The 18,909-nt window shown below is 40.4% G+C and overlaps 1 protein-coding gene across 10 annotated transcripts in view; it reads right to left on the bottom strand.

Moving 5' to 3' along the window:
- The window catches only part of LDB2 (LIM domain binding 2), a 351,072-nt gene that overhangs the window by 47,124 nt on the left and 285,039 nt on the right, over positions 1-18,909 (bottom strand). For all 10 annotated transcript variants that reach the window (XM_005878129.2, XM_005878126.2, XM_005878124.2 and 7 more), the window contains 2 exons: positions 17,969-18,091; positions 15,671-15,754 (listed from right to left, as the gene is read on the bottom strand). In XM_005878129.2, coding sequence (XP_005878191.1) covers positions 15,671-15,754; positions 17,969-18,091 — 207 coding nt within the window. The remainder of the gene's footprint in view (positions 1-15,670; positions 15,755-17,968; positions 18,092-18,909) is intronic.

Here is an 18,909-nt window from a genome sequence, read left to right as displayed (position 1 = left end):
TGGTTGATCTCTCCCCTTACCCCCACCCTCCCCTACCTTCCCTCTGAGGTTTTGTGGTCAGATCAATGCTTCTCTGTCTCTGGATCTGTTTTTGTTCATCAGTTTATGTTGTTCATTATATTCCACAACATGATGTTTTTTTGTTTTTGTTTTGTTTTTTATATTTTTATTGATTTTTTACAAAGAGGAAGGGAGAGGGATAGAGAGTTAGAAACATCGATGAGAGAGAAACATCGACCAGCTGCCCCCTGCACACCTCCTACTGGGGATGTGCCCGCAACCAAGGTACATGCCCTTGACCGGAATCGAACCTGGGACCTTTCAGTCCGCAGGCCAATGCTCTATCCACTGAGCCAAACCGGTTTGGCTATGGTGTTTTTATTATATCTAATTTACAGATGAGGAGACGGAGACACAGAGAGGTGTTTTATTTTTTAACATTGACCCAGACTGCACAGCTCCTGAACCCGAGGGTGTAGGAAGATGTCCTTTCTAACAATTGCCTTAGGTTCAAGTTCGTTCTTGAAAAGTGCCCTGTGCTGATCCTGCCTCAGCTGCTTTTAACAGTAAAGAATCGACATTTATAATGAGCATCTGTCAGGCTCTGTTCTAAGTCCTTTGTGTGAATTAGCACATTTAGTTCTCAAGACAATCTAGGTACCGCTATAGACAACTTCGGAGATATCATGGGTTCAATTCTAGACTATTGAAATAAAGCGAGACATACAACATTTTTGGTTTCCCAGCACTATAAAAGTTATGTTTATACTATACGATAGTCTGTTAAGTATGCAATAGCATTTTGTCTTAAAAACCAATGCACATTCCTTAATTAAAAATGCTTCATTATTATAAAATGCTAGCCATCATCTGAGCCTATTGGAAAAATGGTGATGATAGACTTGATCAACACAGGGTTGCCACAAACCTTTAACTTATGTAAAAACAAACAAACAAACAAACAAACACAAAAAGAAATCAAACTCAATATGCTCAAAGCACAATAACGCAGAGCACAAGAAAATGAGGTATGCCTGAATTATTCCCATTTTATACCTAAGCAAGCTGAGGCCTGAGAGATTACATGATTTGCCCAAGGTCCCCCCACCCCCCCGCGCCCTCCCCTTCCGCTTCCCTAGTAGAGACTCCTAACCATACCCTCAGGCTCCAAGCCACCACTCTGACTGGATCATGACACCATCATAGAAACTGGGATTCAGTCCTCCATGTCTCTCACTCTCCAGTCACATCCAATTAGATGTGTGTTGCTCTTGTTATTATTGTCATTCAATGGCCTGAATGTCTTTGAAATCCATTCCTCCTTTCCATTCCCCTCGGGTGCTGCCTTCTTCAAGGCCTCACCCACCTCCACTATGGAAGCCTCCTGACCTCCTTTCCGGCCTCCAATCTCTGCGAAGGAGTCTCTCTAGACCACTAGCTCCTCAGTGTGACTACACATAGGAAGGACCTGGGAGCCTGACAATGTACCAATGTCTGGGTGCACCACAGAGATTCTGATCAATTGGTTGGGGATAGTCTAAGGATCAGGAGTTTTAATAGCCCTCCCTCCACTGATTATAATATTCAGTGGAGTTAAGAGAAGTGCTGTTCTAAAATAAATGAACAAACAAAATTGAAATAGACTCATAGATATAGAGTATAGACTGATGGTTGCCAGTGTGGGGGGAGGGGCTGGGGAACTGGGTGAAAAGGTGAAGGAATTGAGAAGTACAGATTAGCAGTTACAAAATAGTCATGGGGTTGTAAAATACAGCACAGGAAATATAGTCAATAGTATTGTAATAACTATGTATAGTGCCAGATGGGTACTGGAAATATCAGAACACTTTGGAAAGTATATGTCTGCCTAACCCAGTGGTTCTCAACCTTCCTAATGCCTCGACCCTTTAGTACAGTTCCTCATGTTGTGGCGAACCCCAACCATAGAATTATTTTCATTGCTACTTTATAACTGTAATTTTGCTACTGTTATGAATCGTAATGTAAATATCTGATATGCAGGATGTATTTTCATTGTTACAAATTGAACATAATTAAAGCATAGTGATTAATCACAAAAACAATATGTAATTATATATATGTTTTCCGATGGTCTTAGGCGACCCCTGTGAAAGGATTGTTCGACCCCCAAAGGGGTCGTGACCCACAGGTTGGCGACCCACAGGTTGAGAACCACTGGCCTAACCACTGTGCTGTACACCTGAAACTAATGCAAAACAATATTGAATGTAAATAGTAATTGAAAAATAAAATTTTAAAAATTACTGTAAAAAAATAAATATTGTTCTAAATTCACAAATATTAGTTTATAAGAGGTTGAGGTCCTTCACTATGAAAATAGCTCAGTGATCATGGGCCAGTCCTAATTCCTTAGCATGGCAGATGGAGCTGCCTTGCCAATACTCCAACCTGAATTTCTACATTTTTTAAGATTTTCTACCCAGATCCCTCTGCACATGTGCACATGTGCATTCATGTGTAAACACACACACTCACATACTCACATTACATACAGTCTAACTACACCTAAGTATTTTATACCCTCTGAATACACCATGTTACTTTATGTTTCCTGGTGTCTTAGTCCATGCAGATTGCTGTAATGAAATACCATGGACTGGGTTGTCTTATAAACAACAGAAATTGATTTCACATGGTTCTGGAGGCTGGAAATCCAAGGTCAGGGTGCCAGCTGGCTCTGTCGAGGGCCCTCTTCTGAATTGCATACTGCTGATTTCTTGCTATGTCCTTACATGATGGAAGGGGCTGGGGACTACCTGGGGGCTGGGGCGGGGGGCGGTTTCAGGCACTAATCTCATTCCTGACAGCTCCACCCTCATGATGTAAGTACCTCCTAAAGGCCCCACCTACCAATACATCACCATTGGGGGTTAGGATTTCAACATATGAATTTGTTCAGACCACAGCACCAGGTCTTTGCATATTCTGTTCCCTCTGTCTGAAAGAGCAATTCTCTTCTTTCTTGACTCTCAAGTTTCTGTTTATTTTCAAACACCTGCTTAAATGTTCCTCTACCAAGAAAGCTTTCTTTGATCCTCCAGTTTCCCTCTGAGTTCACAGACCAGTTGGTACATGGTTTTGTTACAACACTCCTGATTCATAATCAATTGCGTAGATTATGGTCTCCTCCTTTACCAAGAAGTGTGTCTAAAACATGGCTTAGAGGCTCTGTGTCATCTGCCAGAAACCACTACCCTCTCCCTATCCTCCCTGCCTAAATCTAATCTCACATAGCTCTCTATCTCACTCCATTCTTTAGCCATTGGCCTTCTTTCTCTTCCTGCCATGGAGCCTTTGTCAGGATTGATCTCTGAGTCTACATGTGCTTGGGCTGCTCCGCCCTAATTAAAACCAACTCATTTTTAAAACTTGGCTCAAGCATCATCTTCTCAGGGATGCCTTCTGATGTTTTTCATAGACTGGTGAGTTTCCTTTATTGTACTCATAAAATTATGTTTCTTTCCAAGGTGGGATTTAGCTAGTTAGAAATTATACACACATTTGTGTATGATTATCTGGTAAAGGCCTCTCCACTCATAACCATATGAGCAGCACTGTAACTGTTTCTGCTCATCCTTATGTTTTAGGGCCTAGCACTGTGCCTGGCACATTGTAGGTATCAGAATGAGTGAATGGCCAGCACATAGTAAGTGCTCAGAATATACTGTTAAGCTTGGTGAGAGCAAACAGCACATCTTCATTTTTATAATCCCCAGGCTTTGGAACATAGTGTGCACTCAATAAGAGATTTTGTGTATCATCAAAGCTAATGACTATTCCGTTGACTTCATCTAATAGTCAGCGTTTTAAGTATATCGAAAGTATTTTTCTCCATCATAAAACCATGGACAATAAAGACTTTTATTCACACAGTCATTGCCAGAGCTAGAAATTGCCTAAAGCCCCTGGGAAATTAATAAGGAAATAATGGTTTTCAGATGGGTGAAAGACCTCTAATAAGAGAAAACCTCAGTGAACATATGTAGTTAAAAGTTGAATCAACTACATGAAAATATCGTTATAAAAAACAAAGTTATAACTTTTATTTAAATGAGGGGGTCTCCTTACCAATTTATAGTTAAACTTAATAACGTGAGCCTACCAAACATTTTTAAGAAGGAAGAAATAACATAAGAACATTACTTAGACTTGAATTTGGGGAAAGGCAGATTCTAGAGTTTTCTGGGAAACTCTGGGTACAGAAAACCTAAGTTAATCTTTATTGAATAGCTTTTTTTAAAAAAATTAAGTCTATGTGCTAATATTATCATATCAGGAGATTATTCCAGAGAGTCATATTAAAAGTGTGCAAACACTTCCCTTCCATTAGGAATTTGCAGAATTTTCATAAGCAGACAAACCTCCCTCAGGATTTCAGGCATTGGCTTGTGTATGTGCCTCTGAACAGTAGAACGTTTTTGTATTAAAAACCTATATGTCACGTTTCAAGAGGCTCTTTGGGTACATGTTCCAAATTATGAAACACAGTGTTATTAAAAACATTTAAAAACAGCCTCTCAGAGATTCTAAAATAGCAAAACAGAAAGACAAGAGGCAGTCACATCACTTTAGATCTGACCTTGGACGCCAAATGGCTCCTCAAGGAGAGACACCCACAGGGTCCCTGAAGTCTCCAAGCCAGAGCAGTTCTTTTGGAGAATTTCCAGATTGTTCCCCTTAGAATCCACAGAAACCCTGACAAGGAGTCCCAATGGGCAGCAAAATAGACCAAACGATGGGCTTGCCCAAGAATTAACTCCCAGCCATGAGTGGGCCCAGGCTCTCTTCTCCTCCATCTTTTTCCTTCCTTCCTGGTCTTCGTCCTTAATAATGATCCTCAAGGCTTTAATTGCCAGATATTCAGAAAAGGAAACCCTTGTGTACTGTTGGTGGAGATGTAAACTGTTACAGTCACAATGGAAAACAGTATGGGGCTTCTCCAAAAAATTAAAAATAGAACTACCATATGAATATATCCAAAGGAAACATAAACACTATATGAAAGAAATATCTGCACCCCCATTACTTACAATAGCACAAGACATGGAAACAACCTAAGTGTTCATGTATGGATAAATGGATAAAATAAATAAATATTCATATATTTATTAATAAATAAATATATTTACTTAGAATATATTATTCATATATTTATTAATAAATAGCCATAAAAAAGGAGAAAATTTTGCCATTTGCGGACCTTGAGGGCATTGTGCTAAGTAAAATAAGTCAAACAGAAAAAGATAAATACTGTGTGATCTCACTTATGTGTGGAATATAAGGAAAAAAGAACACACCAAACTCAAAGAAAAAGAGAATAGATTTCTGGTTACCAGAGGTGGGGGTGAAGAGTGGGGGGAACTAAATAAAGGTAATCAAAAAATACAAACTAAAAAAAAAATACAAACTTCCAGTTATAAGATAAATAAGTACTAGAAATGTACTGTACAACATGATGACTGTAATTGACACTGCTGGATGATACACAGGGGTGGGCAAAAGTAGGTTTAGAATTATGAGAACATGAAAGAGTTTATTTTTATTTTTTTAATATATTTTATTGATTTTTTACAGAGAGGAAGGGAGAGGAGAGAGTTAGAAACATCAATGAGAGAGAAACATCGATCAGCTGCCTCCTGCACACTCCCTACTGGGGATGTGCCCACAACCAAGGTACATGCCCTTGACCGGAATTGAACCTGGGACCCTTGAGTCCGCAGGCTGACGCTCTATCCACTGAGCCAAACCGGTTAGGGCTGATAATTTTTATTTTTATTTTGTTTTATTTTTTAACATGAAAGTTTATTCCTGAATCATTATTTATTAATTATTATATTATTTATTTGTATTATAACTTTAAACCTACTTTTACCCACCCCTGTATGTGAAAGGTATTAAGAGTTCTCATTATAAGGAAAAAAAAATATTTTCTTGATTTTGTATCTGTATGAGATCATGGATGTTAACTGAACTTATTGAGGTAATCATACCAGTATACATGTAAGTCAAATAATTATGCTCTACACCTTAAACTTACATAGTACTATATGTCAACTATAGTTCAATAAAACTAAAAGAATGTTTTTTTTTGAATACAGGGCCATTTAAATATACCATTTACCTAAAATGAATAAAGAAAATTTATCAGGAAGCTCCTTTCCACACATACACACACAATCTGATCAGGCCCACATGGTTTCAAGGAAACTTAATACAGGTAGTTTCATAAGGGAATTCTAAAAAAAAACTCAACACATTTAAAAGGCAAATAATTCAGTGCTATTCAAATTATTCTGACCAAACGAAAAAAAAAAAGAAATGTTTTCAAAATGTTCATGAGGCCAGGATACTAATAAGACACACACTGACAAAGATATCATAAAAAGAGAATTTCAGGATACCTACCAAACAATTGGGATTTGTCCAGAAATGAAGTGATGGTTTGTTATCAAGAAATCTATCCAGATGAAACTACCCAGTGTTGTATTCAAGGAATTGCCCTGCGTCCGATCTCAGCTCTGCCACTTACTTACTGGTTGATCTTGTTCAAGTTACTTAACTCTATGAATGTGAGTTTCCTTAAGTTTGGAGTGAAAATACTAATACCACGAGTTCTAGATTGGGCAAGGTCTAAATGAGTTGATGTATGTAAAGAACTTAAACTACTGCATATCACATAAATTACTGCAAATCACTTGAATATCAATTATACCAAATAAGCATCAATTATTCTTATTAATATGCTTGACCATAATAATAAGAAATGAAAAATAATACCATCTCTTAGACACCAGAAGTACATTGGATAAATTTAATATTGATTTTTTTTACTTTAAAAAGCTCTTAATAAAATAAGAATAGATTGATATTACCTTAACATGAGAATATCATAAGCCATCATCCTCTTAATGAAAAATCTAGAAGCATTCCTATTAAGTCAGGCACAAGATAAGGATATTAATTATCCCCACTATTATTTAACACTTTTCTGATAGTACTAGTCAATATAATTAGACAAAAAAAGAATAAAACATAAAATTGGAAAAGACTTGGTCAATCATCATTATTTGCAAATGATAAAACTTAGCAGGAACACCAAAGAATAAACTAAAAAAAACAAACAAAAAGTCACTTGTTCAAGGTTTTGCAGCTAATAAGTAACCAAGTCAGGTTCCAAACCTAGTTTGCCTGAATCAGAGCCCATACTTCTAACCACTATGCTACGTTTCCCCTTCCTTGAATCCAGAAGGTCTCCTTCACTAAACCGTGGCACCTAGCTTGGTAAAGAATTACTACATTCTTAAAGCAAAAAGACCATGATCTTCTGCCCTGTCCCTTCTTATAAGCCAGAGAGAAAGAGAAATGCATATTACAATAAAAATAAGATACCATTTTTCACCTATAATACTGGAAAATAGAAACATTTGATAACCTTCAGTTGTTGAAAACTGTAGAAAATAATCATTTTATATGTTGCTGGGGAAACCAAAACTTGGTACAACCTCTATATTGAGCAGCTTGATAATATCTACTAAAATTATGTACATATCTTTTTACCTGACAATTTCATTTCCAGGATTGTCTCCTACAAATTTAGCTTTTTAACTGCTCTTGTGCAAAATCAAATGTGAAAACATATTTACATATCATTGATAATAGTAGAAAAATATTAGAAACAACCTAAAGGTCCATCAGTAAATCATTGGTAAAATGTTATGATCTCTAGAGCAAGATTTCCATGATGATCTGTGACACCATGAACTGGAAGGGGGTCACTCCACCCCTGCTTTATTTCACAAAGCTTGGAAAATAGGCAAGAAGAGAAGAGGGACAAATTAGCTGTCTGCTTGGGGAGAGTTCCCATCTTATGCTATGATTAGCATTGGAAAACTTTTAAGATCAGAAGCAATTTGTGTGAAATTCTCATGAGCCCAGAAATATTTACTATCAATTAGGGAATCTCCTAGTTAGAGACCAGAGTAGACCCAGGTATACAGAAGGTGCTCAGTACTTGTTTGTGGATTGAATGGATGTGAATGAGTCCTACAAATGACACCAAGACAAAAAGGAAACTGGAACCCATGCTATGCTACTAACAGGTAGGCAGTCTTGGTCAGTCTCCATCCAGCTGTAGAACCTCTTGGTTTCAGTTTCCTCATTTCTGGCCTAGGATTTATTAGCATTTTATTTGTGGCATTTGTTAATATTTCTATTTTGTATTCCTTTTTTAGAATGATTAAATAGAAGTCTGTAGAAGTCATTATTAATTTCACTTGTTTTAGCGATGAGGAACATTGTTCAAATAAAGTTAATGACATCCCTCCTCTATGCTGAAGACAGGTTGTTTATGAATTGTAAAGAAGAACATTACATCCTTAGAGGGAAGTGCTACAGGTGTTCAGCCTGTGATGTCAAGGGTGGTTAACAGCCTTCATATAAGTGCACTCAAGTGTTCCAAGGCAACACTTGAATTTGGGGTTTTACAAATGGTTTGCTCTTTAAAACTTCCCACTCCTCAAGGAGCACATCTCAGGTTGAGTAGCCTCAAAATGATTGACTCTCTATTCACTGCGGATAGGGAAGAAGATGCAAGATTCCTACTTTCAAAACAGCTACACTCCAGTGACCGGCAGAAGAAGCAGGGAAGTAGAAGGGTAAAGTACGATTATGCAAGAGAATTCAAATGATGAAAATGCTACACGGAAAATAAGACAGGTAATGAGGTATGACAGAAATGACAGGGATTTGGTGAGGTCACTTTACATAGGCTGACTGGGAAAGAACTCTTGCAGTAGGCTATGTATCTTGAGACCTGAATAATAGTGACCAGCCATGCAAAAACCTGGCAGGAATATTTTAGTAATGGAGATGATGATGAAGAAGAAGATGATGAAGATGAAGGAGAATGAGAAGAAGACTAGCCCTCTTCCTATTTCAGGATACATCCCTGCCTATGATCTAAAACGAAATTAAATCTGAACACTCTCTCCTTGCCCCCTTATGCATTTCCTTGATACAATTTTTTAATTAATTAATTAGCTAATTAATTAATTTTACCATTCTAGACTATTAGAAAGGCTATTTCGCAGGAGGATGAACTCTGGGCTTCATCTTGTACTTAACTTTGCAATCGCTCAGCTTTGTGACCCCTTAGACCGCCAATTGTCCACCTACCCATCTCCCTTGAATTTCAGTGTCTTGTTAAGAAACAATTTCTTTCTCTTTCTCCATGTCAGACTGGGAAATTACTTTCTTTAATCCAGGCCCCATTTGTAGTTTTTAAGGCTAAGAATTATAGAAGCATCTGTGGCTGTGATATTGTTTTCAGTTAGAACTGCTCTGTTAAAATACTGTTTTTGCTTATATATAATTTCTTTTAATGTTCTGATAGTCATTCCCCCTGGCTTGACTTTTAGAAACCATGGTTTTCTAGATGCTGGTATATCTGTATATTATGGTTATTTCACTTCTTTAAGGGTTAACTGCTTTACTTCCCTTATCACGTTGTCATACATACTACTTTTCCATCTCCAAATGCAATTAAAAGTGCCCTTCGGGTGTTCCAAGTCTCAATCCTTCTGTGTGTGGAGCGTTCACGTGGCTTGGAAGGCCTTTCTCTGCCTCTGCTGGGATGAAGCCTTTCTTTGAGGAGGAGGCGAAGGGGTAGAGTCAGATGAGGTTGTTTCAGAGTCTAAATGCCTCACCTTTGAATCGTCCTCTCTCCTGCTTGGGTCCACACCAAGCAACCAGCTCTCACCAACCATGGAGTGTGGAGCAGCCTTGGGAACCAGCCAAACCTGAGCTTCACTTAAGGAAGCTCTGGTGGCCCAGACTAGCTTTGTGACCTTAGGCATTGACAAATTTGTATCTGTCAAATGGGCATGATAATACCTATCTCATCCTTTTATTGTGAACATAAAGAATTTCTTCAATACCTAGTGGGATTATGATGCTAATTATGATCCTTATGGTCTTTGGACAGGCTGGAGCTTATCTCTGAATGAGATTCATGTCATAGTGCCCTATGCCACGGCTCATCACTCTCCCTGTGACATGTGCTTCTCCAGCCCCTGACTAGTGGCCTTTCACCATGCGAGTTTGAAAGCACTTGAACTGTTCTTCAGTTTCATCAGTAGGATGAGTCCACTGGATGACTTGGATGAACTTGAGTATCCCTGGCAATGGCAAATTGTAGTATAGTTTTAAAGTTCTTGCTCTCAATTCCTGGACTCATACCAGACTAGTAACCAACAGTTTGCAAACCCTCAGTGAACCATGCATGATACCTTGAGGGTCTCTAACATGCAGGTACTGTGAAATGCACAGGGGATTTGCTGGTATGGTTCCTGCCACCCTCCCCACCCAAACTTCAATGTTTAACTAGGGTTTGTTGCTGATCTGTCTGAATGTGTGAATGGGGGATGGTCTGCTCATATCCCAGCCCATTCTGATGCCCAATAACTACGGTTCATCTCAATCTCTGAACAGGGATTCCTGTTTCCTTCTCAGGCTTAATATTTAGGTGGGAAAAGGGTTTGCATTATAATCTCTGCTCATTCTTAAGACCAAGGAAAATATCCTGGCTGGGAGTCAAAACCTTACAAAAATAAAAAACAAACACATCTCGACAGGGTTCCAAATGCTGACTCCAGCCACGCTCCTTCTCCTAGAGGCCACTTCATGTCATACTGTTGGGTAGGAAGCATTTTCCAAAGCTAATTGCCCAGTTCTTCAAGGCACCGGACTCTACTCCTTTGCTATCAGTGAAAGCTACATGCAGGGTCCAATGTTCTTTAAAGTACAACAATAACAACAACAAAATTCTTCCCTCACTTGGGAAATTAAAGGCACAGGATCAAAAAACATTATTGGGAAAACTAAATGCTTTCAAGCCCAATATTGTTATTGTTAAGTTTGAAGAATTAGACTTAACAATAACAACAGAAAGCTTATAGATAATATTGAAAACACTCAGTGATCATGATTCTACATTTGAAATAACATTTATATTGGGAAAGGATGCCAAATATATGCACATGTCCCAGACTCATCGCTGTTACCCTCCTTGGCAGATATCATTAATCATTGACTTCTCTTTTTTTCTGATCTATCATATGACTTCAGAATCTCAGTGAAGAATTCAAGGCCATGACCAATGCATAGGAGATGACAAATGAGATGAGACTGACTTGTCTTCCTGGTGTTGTAATTTAGACTTAAACGTGCTCCTCACATGCATTATCACTCTAACCTGGGCTTGTGATGCACTTACCACAATTCACAATGTGCATAATCATTCACACAGGAGAAAACTGGGGCCCCAAGAAATTAAGGTAATTGATCAAAATTACATAAGAAGTTGCCGAAGTGAGAGTTGAACACTGATCTGCTCTCAGCACAGGAGGGGACTAATATTTAGTAAGCTCCTTCTGCAGGCCAGGTTCTTATAAATTTTAACTCCTCTGGTCTTATAAATTGTGCCAATCTGTGGAACATTAATTTTCCCAATTTTCAGATAAGTGAAGGGGCGTTGAGAGAAAGGAAAAAGCTCACTCAAGGCCCCTATAGGCTGTAAGGGGGTTTGGGTTTGAACCCACATTTCTCTGAATCTACAGTACCTTATTTTCTTTAACATCTGGCCTCACAGCTCAGTCTTCTGCTTGCAGATAATACCACCTGGAGCAGGACATGGCAAAGGTGCTTAGAGGAATGGGATTAATGGCAGCAGCAAGCTGAACATTGCTTCAGTGCTCAACATTTAGAGGAAAGATTAAGTAAACACAGTCCCAGAACCACACCAGAATGTTTTGCAGCTATTATAAATGGTTAATAGGATGACTATGTAGAAGCATGCAAAAGTATTTATCAAATAATATTAAAAAATGTATATGTACTGATTACATTTATGCAAATACTATGCATATGCATGAATAAAGAGTAAGGGGAAACACACACAAATGTCTTTTGCTGGGATAGAGGATAAGATGTTTTAAAGTTGCATTAAGCATAATGCATAAAACAGTTTGTCTATCCCAACATCAAGAAAATTTGGCCAAAGGAAATAGACAAAAATAATTACCCATTAAGAAATTTATAGTTTTATTGCATTTTGTTTTGGTTTTGTTCAAAATATGGTCTTCCGTTTACCAAACTCCATCCACCAGGCATTCGTTCAAGCGCTGTTTACTGGTGCTTATTGTGATGTAGACCTTGTGAGGCTCTAGAAATATAAGGTAATTGATCTGTCTTCAGGCTTCTCTGAGTCAAATACAGGAGACAGACAATTATAATACAGGACCTACCAAGAGCTAAGCATAGAACCAGGAACACTGAGGGTGGGAAGAGATCAACCAAAGAACTTGTATGCATATATGCATAACCCATGGACACAGACAATAGGGTAGTGAAGACTTGGGGCAGGGGGTAGGCGTGGGATAGAAGGGGTCAATGGGGAGAAAAGGGAAGCATATGTAATACTTTCAACACTAAAGCTTTTTTAAAAAAAGAAAGAAATGAGGACAGAAAGGCAAACAGATGTGGAACCAGGGTGCAAGGGCTGGGGAAGTAGTGTTATGTGGGCCCAGGAAGAGAGAAGAGAGCCAGATGTCATGTTGCTCTAGTGGTTCCAGTACAAAGAACAATGCTAGGTACATAGCAGATGCTCAATAAAATAGTACAACAAACACTAACTGGGCACTTTATGTCCCTAGACTCTGTGCTAAGTCCTTTACATGAATCGTCTCACTCCATCCTCATGCTAAGCCCTACAAGGTGCAGATGTAACTTTTGGAAAAGTAGATTAAGGACACAATGGTAGATGCTGTCTCTCCCATCAAGGCAAGAAAGACATGATCCAATTCCTATCAACATCTCCATTCTACATTCCTACTAGAAAGGCAGCAGAGTTTTGCTATGAAGCACCTAGATTCTAGATCAGACTGCCCAAGTTCAAGTCTCTGTTCTGCCACTTGGTGATTGATGTAAAGCTGGGCAACTGACTTCAATTACTCCCACGCTCTGCACCTGGCTCTCTTACGGGGACAGTGCTAGTGCACGGGGGCCATTGTGAAGACTAGTTAAGCTAGGACATGTACCTCCAGCACAGCACAGCATGCAGCAAGCTCTGCATTAAATGGTGGTCTTTGAAACACTTCTGTATATTGCCCTGCCCATAAATAGTTTCCTTGTATCATTGTCAGGAGAAGGGCTAGTGCCCTTCTTACCCCTCTGCAGGTATCGTCTCCTCAGCCTTCCTAAGCTAGAATCAGGGAACTGCAGGAACTGGGCACCAGCTGGGCTTTATTGACCCCAGGGCGAAGGTCACCATTTTACTGATGACAGTAAGAGAAGCTGGAGGGAGAGAGAAAATTTAGCATGTATTCATCTGTGTTAAATGCAGCTAAAAGATATAATAAAGAATCAAGAATCTAAGATCTCACCAGAGGGTTAGCGACCAAGTCTAGGATAGACGCCAAAGTCCCAGATTCCTCTGTGGGGTCAGCTAAGGACACACCATGTGGAACTTCTTTATCTGCCTGAGGAAAGGCATCTTCAGATGGTTGAAACCTAACCTCTCAGGGTCCCTGACAAGATGACATGCCCAGCAGTGCCGAGCAGCCCTCTGAATTCCTGCAGAGAGAATGCCACAGACCCTCACTTCCCAGGCCTTGCTATCCACTCTACTGTGCCAGCTTCCCCACGGGGGGCCAGGTCTGAATGCAGAGCCTGAAGCTTTCAGAGAACATAGCCCCAGCTAACCTGGCTGGGAGCACTCACTTGTCGACCCATCCCACCTGGGCAGATTCTGGTTTCCCTCTGAGAACAACCTGGTTTGAATCTGTCAGAACAGCTAGGGCAGTGGTCGGCAAACTCATTAGTCAACAGAGCCAAATATCAACAGTACAATGATTGAAATTTCTTTTGAGAGCCAAATTTTTTAAACTTAAACTATATAGGCAGGTACATTGTTATTAACTTAATTAGGGTACTCCTAAGGCTTAGGAAGAGCCACACTCAAGGGGCCAAAGAGCCGCATGTGGCTTGAGAGCCGCAGTTTGCCGACCACGGAGCTAGGGTATTGAAGTGAGGTGGGGTGGGAGGAGGGGTGGCACAAAGCTGACTGGCTCTTGCCATGCTTGGATTTGGCTCTGGGACATCTAGGCTGGATACTAAGGGTGTCCTTTCCCTCTACCCAGGAGGAGGACCCTGCCATCCTCATATTTAACCAGAGGCTCCTAGCCCAGTAACCTGGCCAGCCAGTTGCTCCAAGACCTGACCCCAAACTAACTCTCTCCTGCCTGTCTTGGCTTCTCACTTCATGTCCCAGCATCATCAAACTGCTTGGAATTCTGCCCCTGAGTCCATGCTCCTTCTTTTCCTTCAGATGGACATGCCCTCCCTGCCCTTTCCTCTGCTTTCCCTTTATTCATTCTTTTACACTCAATTCAGGCATCATCTCCTTCAGGAGGCTTTCTCCGATTCTTCTGGGATGTCTCTGTTTTGTACTTCCATAACTCCATCTGGAAACTTCTATCATGGCATTTACCATGTTGTACATAATGTTCTCTGTTTATGGGCCTGACCCTCATGGGAGTGAGTTTTCTGATGGCCGGGGCCATGGCCTTTGAGTTTTAAGCATCTAACAAGCACCTGGCACATGGCAATGAGTGCATGACTTGAAAGCATTTGTCCAAATCACTCTTAATTGGAAGAAGAGAAAGTCTGGCCAAAGCATGCCAGCATTTCAACACACACAAAAAATGATCGTGAATACAAAACAAAATTCCCCAACCTGCGGAGCACTTAAGGATAGAGAAATGAAAGCATAAGATTTAGGATGCAATGGGTGCCCTGGAGATACACACGATAATAAAGGAACTCAGCAACTCAGAGGCAAAGGACAGGGGACCGTGGCCACCACCTTCTGATTGACTCTAGAGGACAATGTTTGCTTTATGAAGGAAACCAAATCCCTTGCCTACCATGTGACAAGTGCAATTCCACTAAAAACTGGTGTGATAAATGCTGCCCTGTTAGACCAAATATGGAGGCTGTAAGTATTATGTAGGTAGTGAACGTTTCCCTAACACTTAATTTTTAAAAATAAAAACTGACTTTACATCTAAACCAGAAAAATCTGTCACTATGTCACACAGAAGCTCCCTGGGAAGACTTAGAAATGCATGTCTATGTTACAGCGCAGGTTGGAATTTCTTCAGGGGCTCTCTCTGGAGGGCACACAAAGTCTCTTCAGGATGACCGGCTCCTGGGTGGAGAGGCAGAAGCCGTGAACTCCATAAGAGCACATTAGAAACTTGAGACGACCAAAAGGGACATACTACCAAAGCATCTGATGACAAACATTGCTTGCCTTTGAATAATTCATTCCGAGAGTGAAACAAATGTACAGAGGAAGCTCAATCCTGACAAAGGCTAGGTTTCATGCTTGCTAATTAATTTCCTTCCTCTGTTCACACACATGCACGTACACATGCACACACACACACACACACATACACACACATTATACTGTAATACCGCATTCTAACTCCTTGATTCAAGAGATATATAAACCTGTAAAAAGACTTTTCCAACTCACCAGGAGATATAATCATCACATTGGTCTTACCCTGAGGTAGTTGAGGGTGAAATTTGTTAGCCCCATCCTGGTGATGTTTTTGGACAGCTGATCCAGGACCTGAGGATCTTGTGCCTAAACAGGAAAAAAAAGTCATACATTTTATCCCTGCAAGATGGTCTCAAGAAAGTCTCAGGCCCCAACCGGTTTGGCTTAGTGGATAGAGCGTCCGCCTGCGGACTGAAGGGTCCCAGGTTCGATTCCGGTCAAGGCCATGTACCTCGGTTGCGGGCACATCCCCAATGGGAGGTGTGCAGAAGGCAGCTGATCAATATTTCTCTCTCATCGATGTTTCTAACTCTCTATCCCTCTCCCTTCCTCGCTGTTAAAAAAAATCAATAAAATATATTTTTTTAAAAAAGAAAGTCTCAGACTGCACTACAGCTGCTAAGAAATGCAATCTTGACACTGTTGGTTTTCCTTAGAGGGCCAGTTTGCTGGAGATAATTTAATTTACATTTCAAGACACATGTATATAATGCTCAAGGAGACTTGTGGGTCAATGGTGCGAGACCTGAGGTCAGGGAGAGCCAAACCGAGTCAGATGTGCTTTCACATCTGGGGAGAAACAACTTCACTTGCTCTATGAGAGGCCCTGTGTCTTCAGGAGAAGGGATGTGAAGACCTGCCAGGACACCTCTAGGTCCTTTCTGGTTATGTGGCTGGTATTTATTGAACCTCCCGTGTGCCAGGAAGAGCTGGTTCTATATAGAGATGCATCAGGTAGTCGTGCTCTACATCAAGGAACTTACATTGTAGTCAGACAATAAGAGAATAATAAATAAAGGGAAAGATGTGGTTGCTGCTGCTACCAGCCAATTGTCATATTTGCAGAGGACCTTCATGTGCCAGGCACTGTTCCATGTTCTTTAGATGCACTGACTCTTAGTCCTCAAACCAATCCTCTGAGGTAGACTCTATTTCTGTACTGATTTTATAGATGAGGGATTGGAAGCACAGAGGTGTCATGTAACTTGCCCAAGGTCACACAGGAGCAGGGATACAAACCTATGTAATCTCATTCCAGGGCCCAGGTTCCCGACTCTATTTTGAGAATAATAAGAGTGGCTACTCAGACTGCTTCAAGGAGATGTGAAGTGGGCTTTGAAAATTGAGAAAACTTGGGTCATGAGAGGCTGAAGCAGTGGAGAAGGGGAGTGGGAGTGTGGGGGTGGTCACAGAAGAAAGCTTAAGGGCAGAGACCTGGTTAATCAGTCAGGAGGAGAGGGTTGAGGACCAGAGCCTTCAGGGATGGCCTGGAGGGATAGTTAGGAGACAGTTGGCTTATCAGCCAAGGTTTGGGAGTCAGAGACAGCGGAGTTGAAATCTTGATTTTACCACTTTCAGTCTAAAAATCATTGGGCAACTGATTGAACTTCTCTGAGCCTCAGTTTCTTCACTTGTAAAACAGGAATAATGAATGATAACTCACCTCTCTAAGTTACTTGGGGAGTTAATTATCATGCTTATGCAATGCTCATCACAAAGCCTGGCGTAGAACACACCCAACAAGTGCCAGCTACTGTTAACATATTCTCTTTTGATTATCGTGGGTCTTAAAAATCAGGCTCAATAAGCGATTTTGCTCCCAAGCTTTTTCATGGGAAATGCTGTATCATGTATGAAAGAGGAGGGACTTAATTAAGTCAATGCCTTTTGACTCTTTTAGGGACTGTACCTGACTAGCTCCCATCAAGTTTTCCCTTTAAAACATGTCTCTAGATTGGCATCAAATCCACCCTTGCACTTAGTTGGTGTTCAATAAATTTGATGTGATTTATGTCCAATGGAAACCAAGAGAACCCCAAATATCCCAGCTCATTCCAACACTGGTTAAAAAGGGCCAGTTCCTGTGGACAGAGAGTTGAGGTCCATGTGCTCCGTGTCTTCTCAGATGGTTCTAATCAAAACTGGAAACTGTTTTTCTTACTTCTTGTTTTATTTCTTCCCCTGATTATAAATAACAGGTTTATTAGCCCAGGCAGAGCATTACTGAATAATGACTGAACTGAATTAAAGAAAAGTACAAACTGTTTATTGAGGTAACCTCAATTTAAGAGTTTAAAATAATAAAGTTTCAAAAGAAAAAAAGGCTCAGAATTCACCACACTCAAAACAAAGGAGGAGAAAAAGGGCCTATGGATTAAAATGGTTGAGGGAGAAACTCAACATTTAGAGTTCATTCCGTAAAGTGTGAAGACTGCCGGAGTTCTTTCACAGAGAAACTGTACTTCTGAGTGAAACGAGGGGTAATAGGGAAGAAAGTGGAAGAGAGAGGAAAGTACTTACATGCATGGCGAGAATACTTCTTGGGACCAGCTCTCTGTACTGTCTAATGGTAAAGTGCCACGTTTTTATTCTCATGAGATCATCGAAGGTGAACTCCAGGATCAGTCTGCCTTCTGTACACACCTGGATGTGACAAATGACACATTCATTGGTTATGCACTTTGAGAACGCCATATTTTTGTTTTTGTTTTGGAGAATGAGTGATTTTTATTTCCATAAAATTACATCCCTGGGTTTCCAAAGCGCCATTTCCCTTAATCCAATCCTAGAAGAAGTGTAATTGGGATTTTGGGAGAGCTAAAAGCAAGGCCAGTGTCCAGAGTTTTGGTTCCATCTTGCAGCTGGGTCCAGTTTAACATCAGGCTAGTGGCAGGCCATTACCCCATTGTGTGTGGGTGAATGCCAGGAAGAAGGGGCATGAGAGCCCCACAAGCCAGGAGTCAACCAAGAGCCAAGAGAGTGAACTCCTTTGTTCAGGGAATTACGTATCCAGAATCTTCCCATGCTTGCAGTGGCCAAGCCCATTTTGGCCAATGACCTGTTCCCAGGTGTGACTGATAAAAAGCACCTTTACTAGTTCCTGCACCTTTTCTGGGAATGGGTAGTCTATCTCCCACATGTCCAGTCCCTTCCCCAGCGATCTGCTGGGAAGGAATGCATGGCTCCCCGGGGAGTGTAAAGCTGTAGCTTCCTGGCAAAGCTGCCCAAATGACATGCCCATAATATTTGGCCTTCCCTTTGCTCCTTTCCTGTTATTAATAACTAGGTTAATTATAACAGTATTTCTCTCCCTCCCTTTCTCTCTTCCTTTCTTTCTTCCTTTCTCTTTCTCTCTTTCTCCTTTTCTTCCTTCCTTCCTTCCTTCCTTCCTTCCTTTCTTTCTTTCTTTCTTTCTTTCTTTCTTTCTTTCTTTCTTTCTTTCTTTCTTTCTTTCTTTCTTT

The sequence above is a fragment of the Myotis brandtii genome, unplaced genomic scaffold (genome assembly GCF_000412655.1).
Source record: "Myotis brandtii unplaced genomic scaffold, ASM41265v1 scaffold547, whole genome shotgun sequence".
Lineage (NCBI taxonomy): Eukaryota > Metazoa > Chordata > Mammalia > Chiroptera > Vespertilionidae > Myotis > Myotis brandtii.
This window is presented reverse-complemented; position numbering and strand designations above follow the sequence as displayed.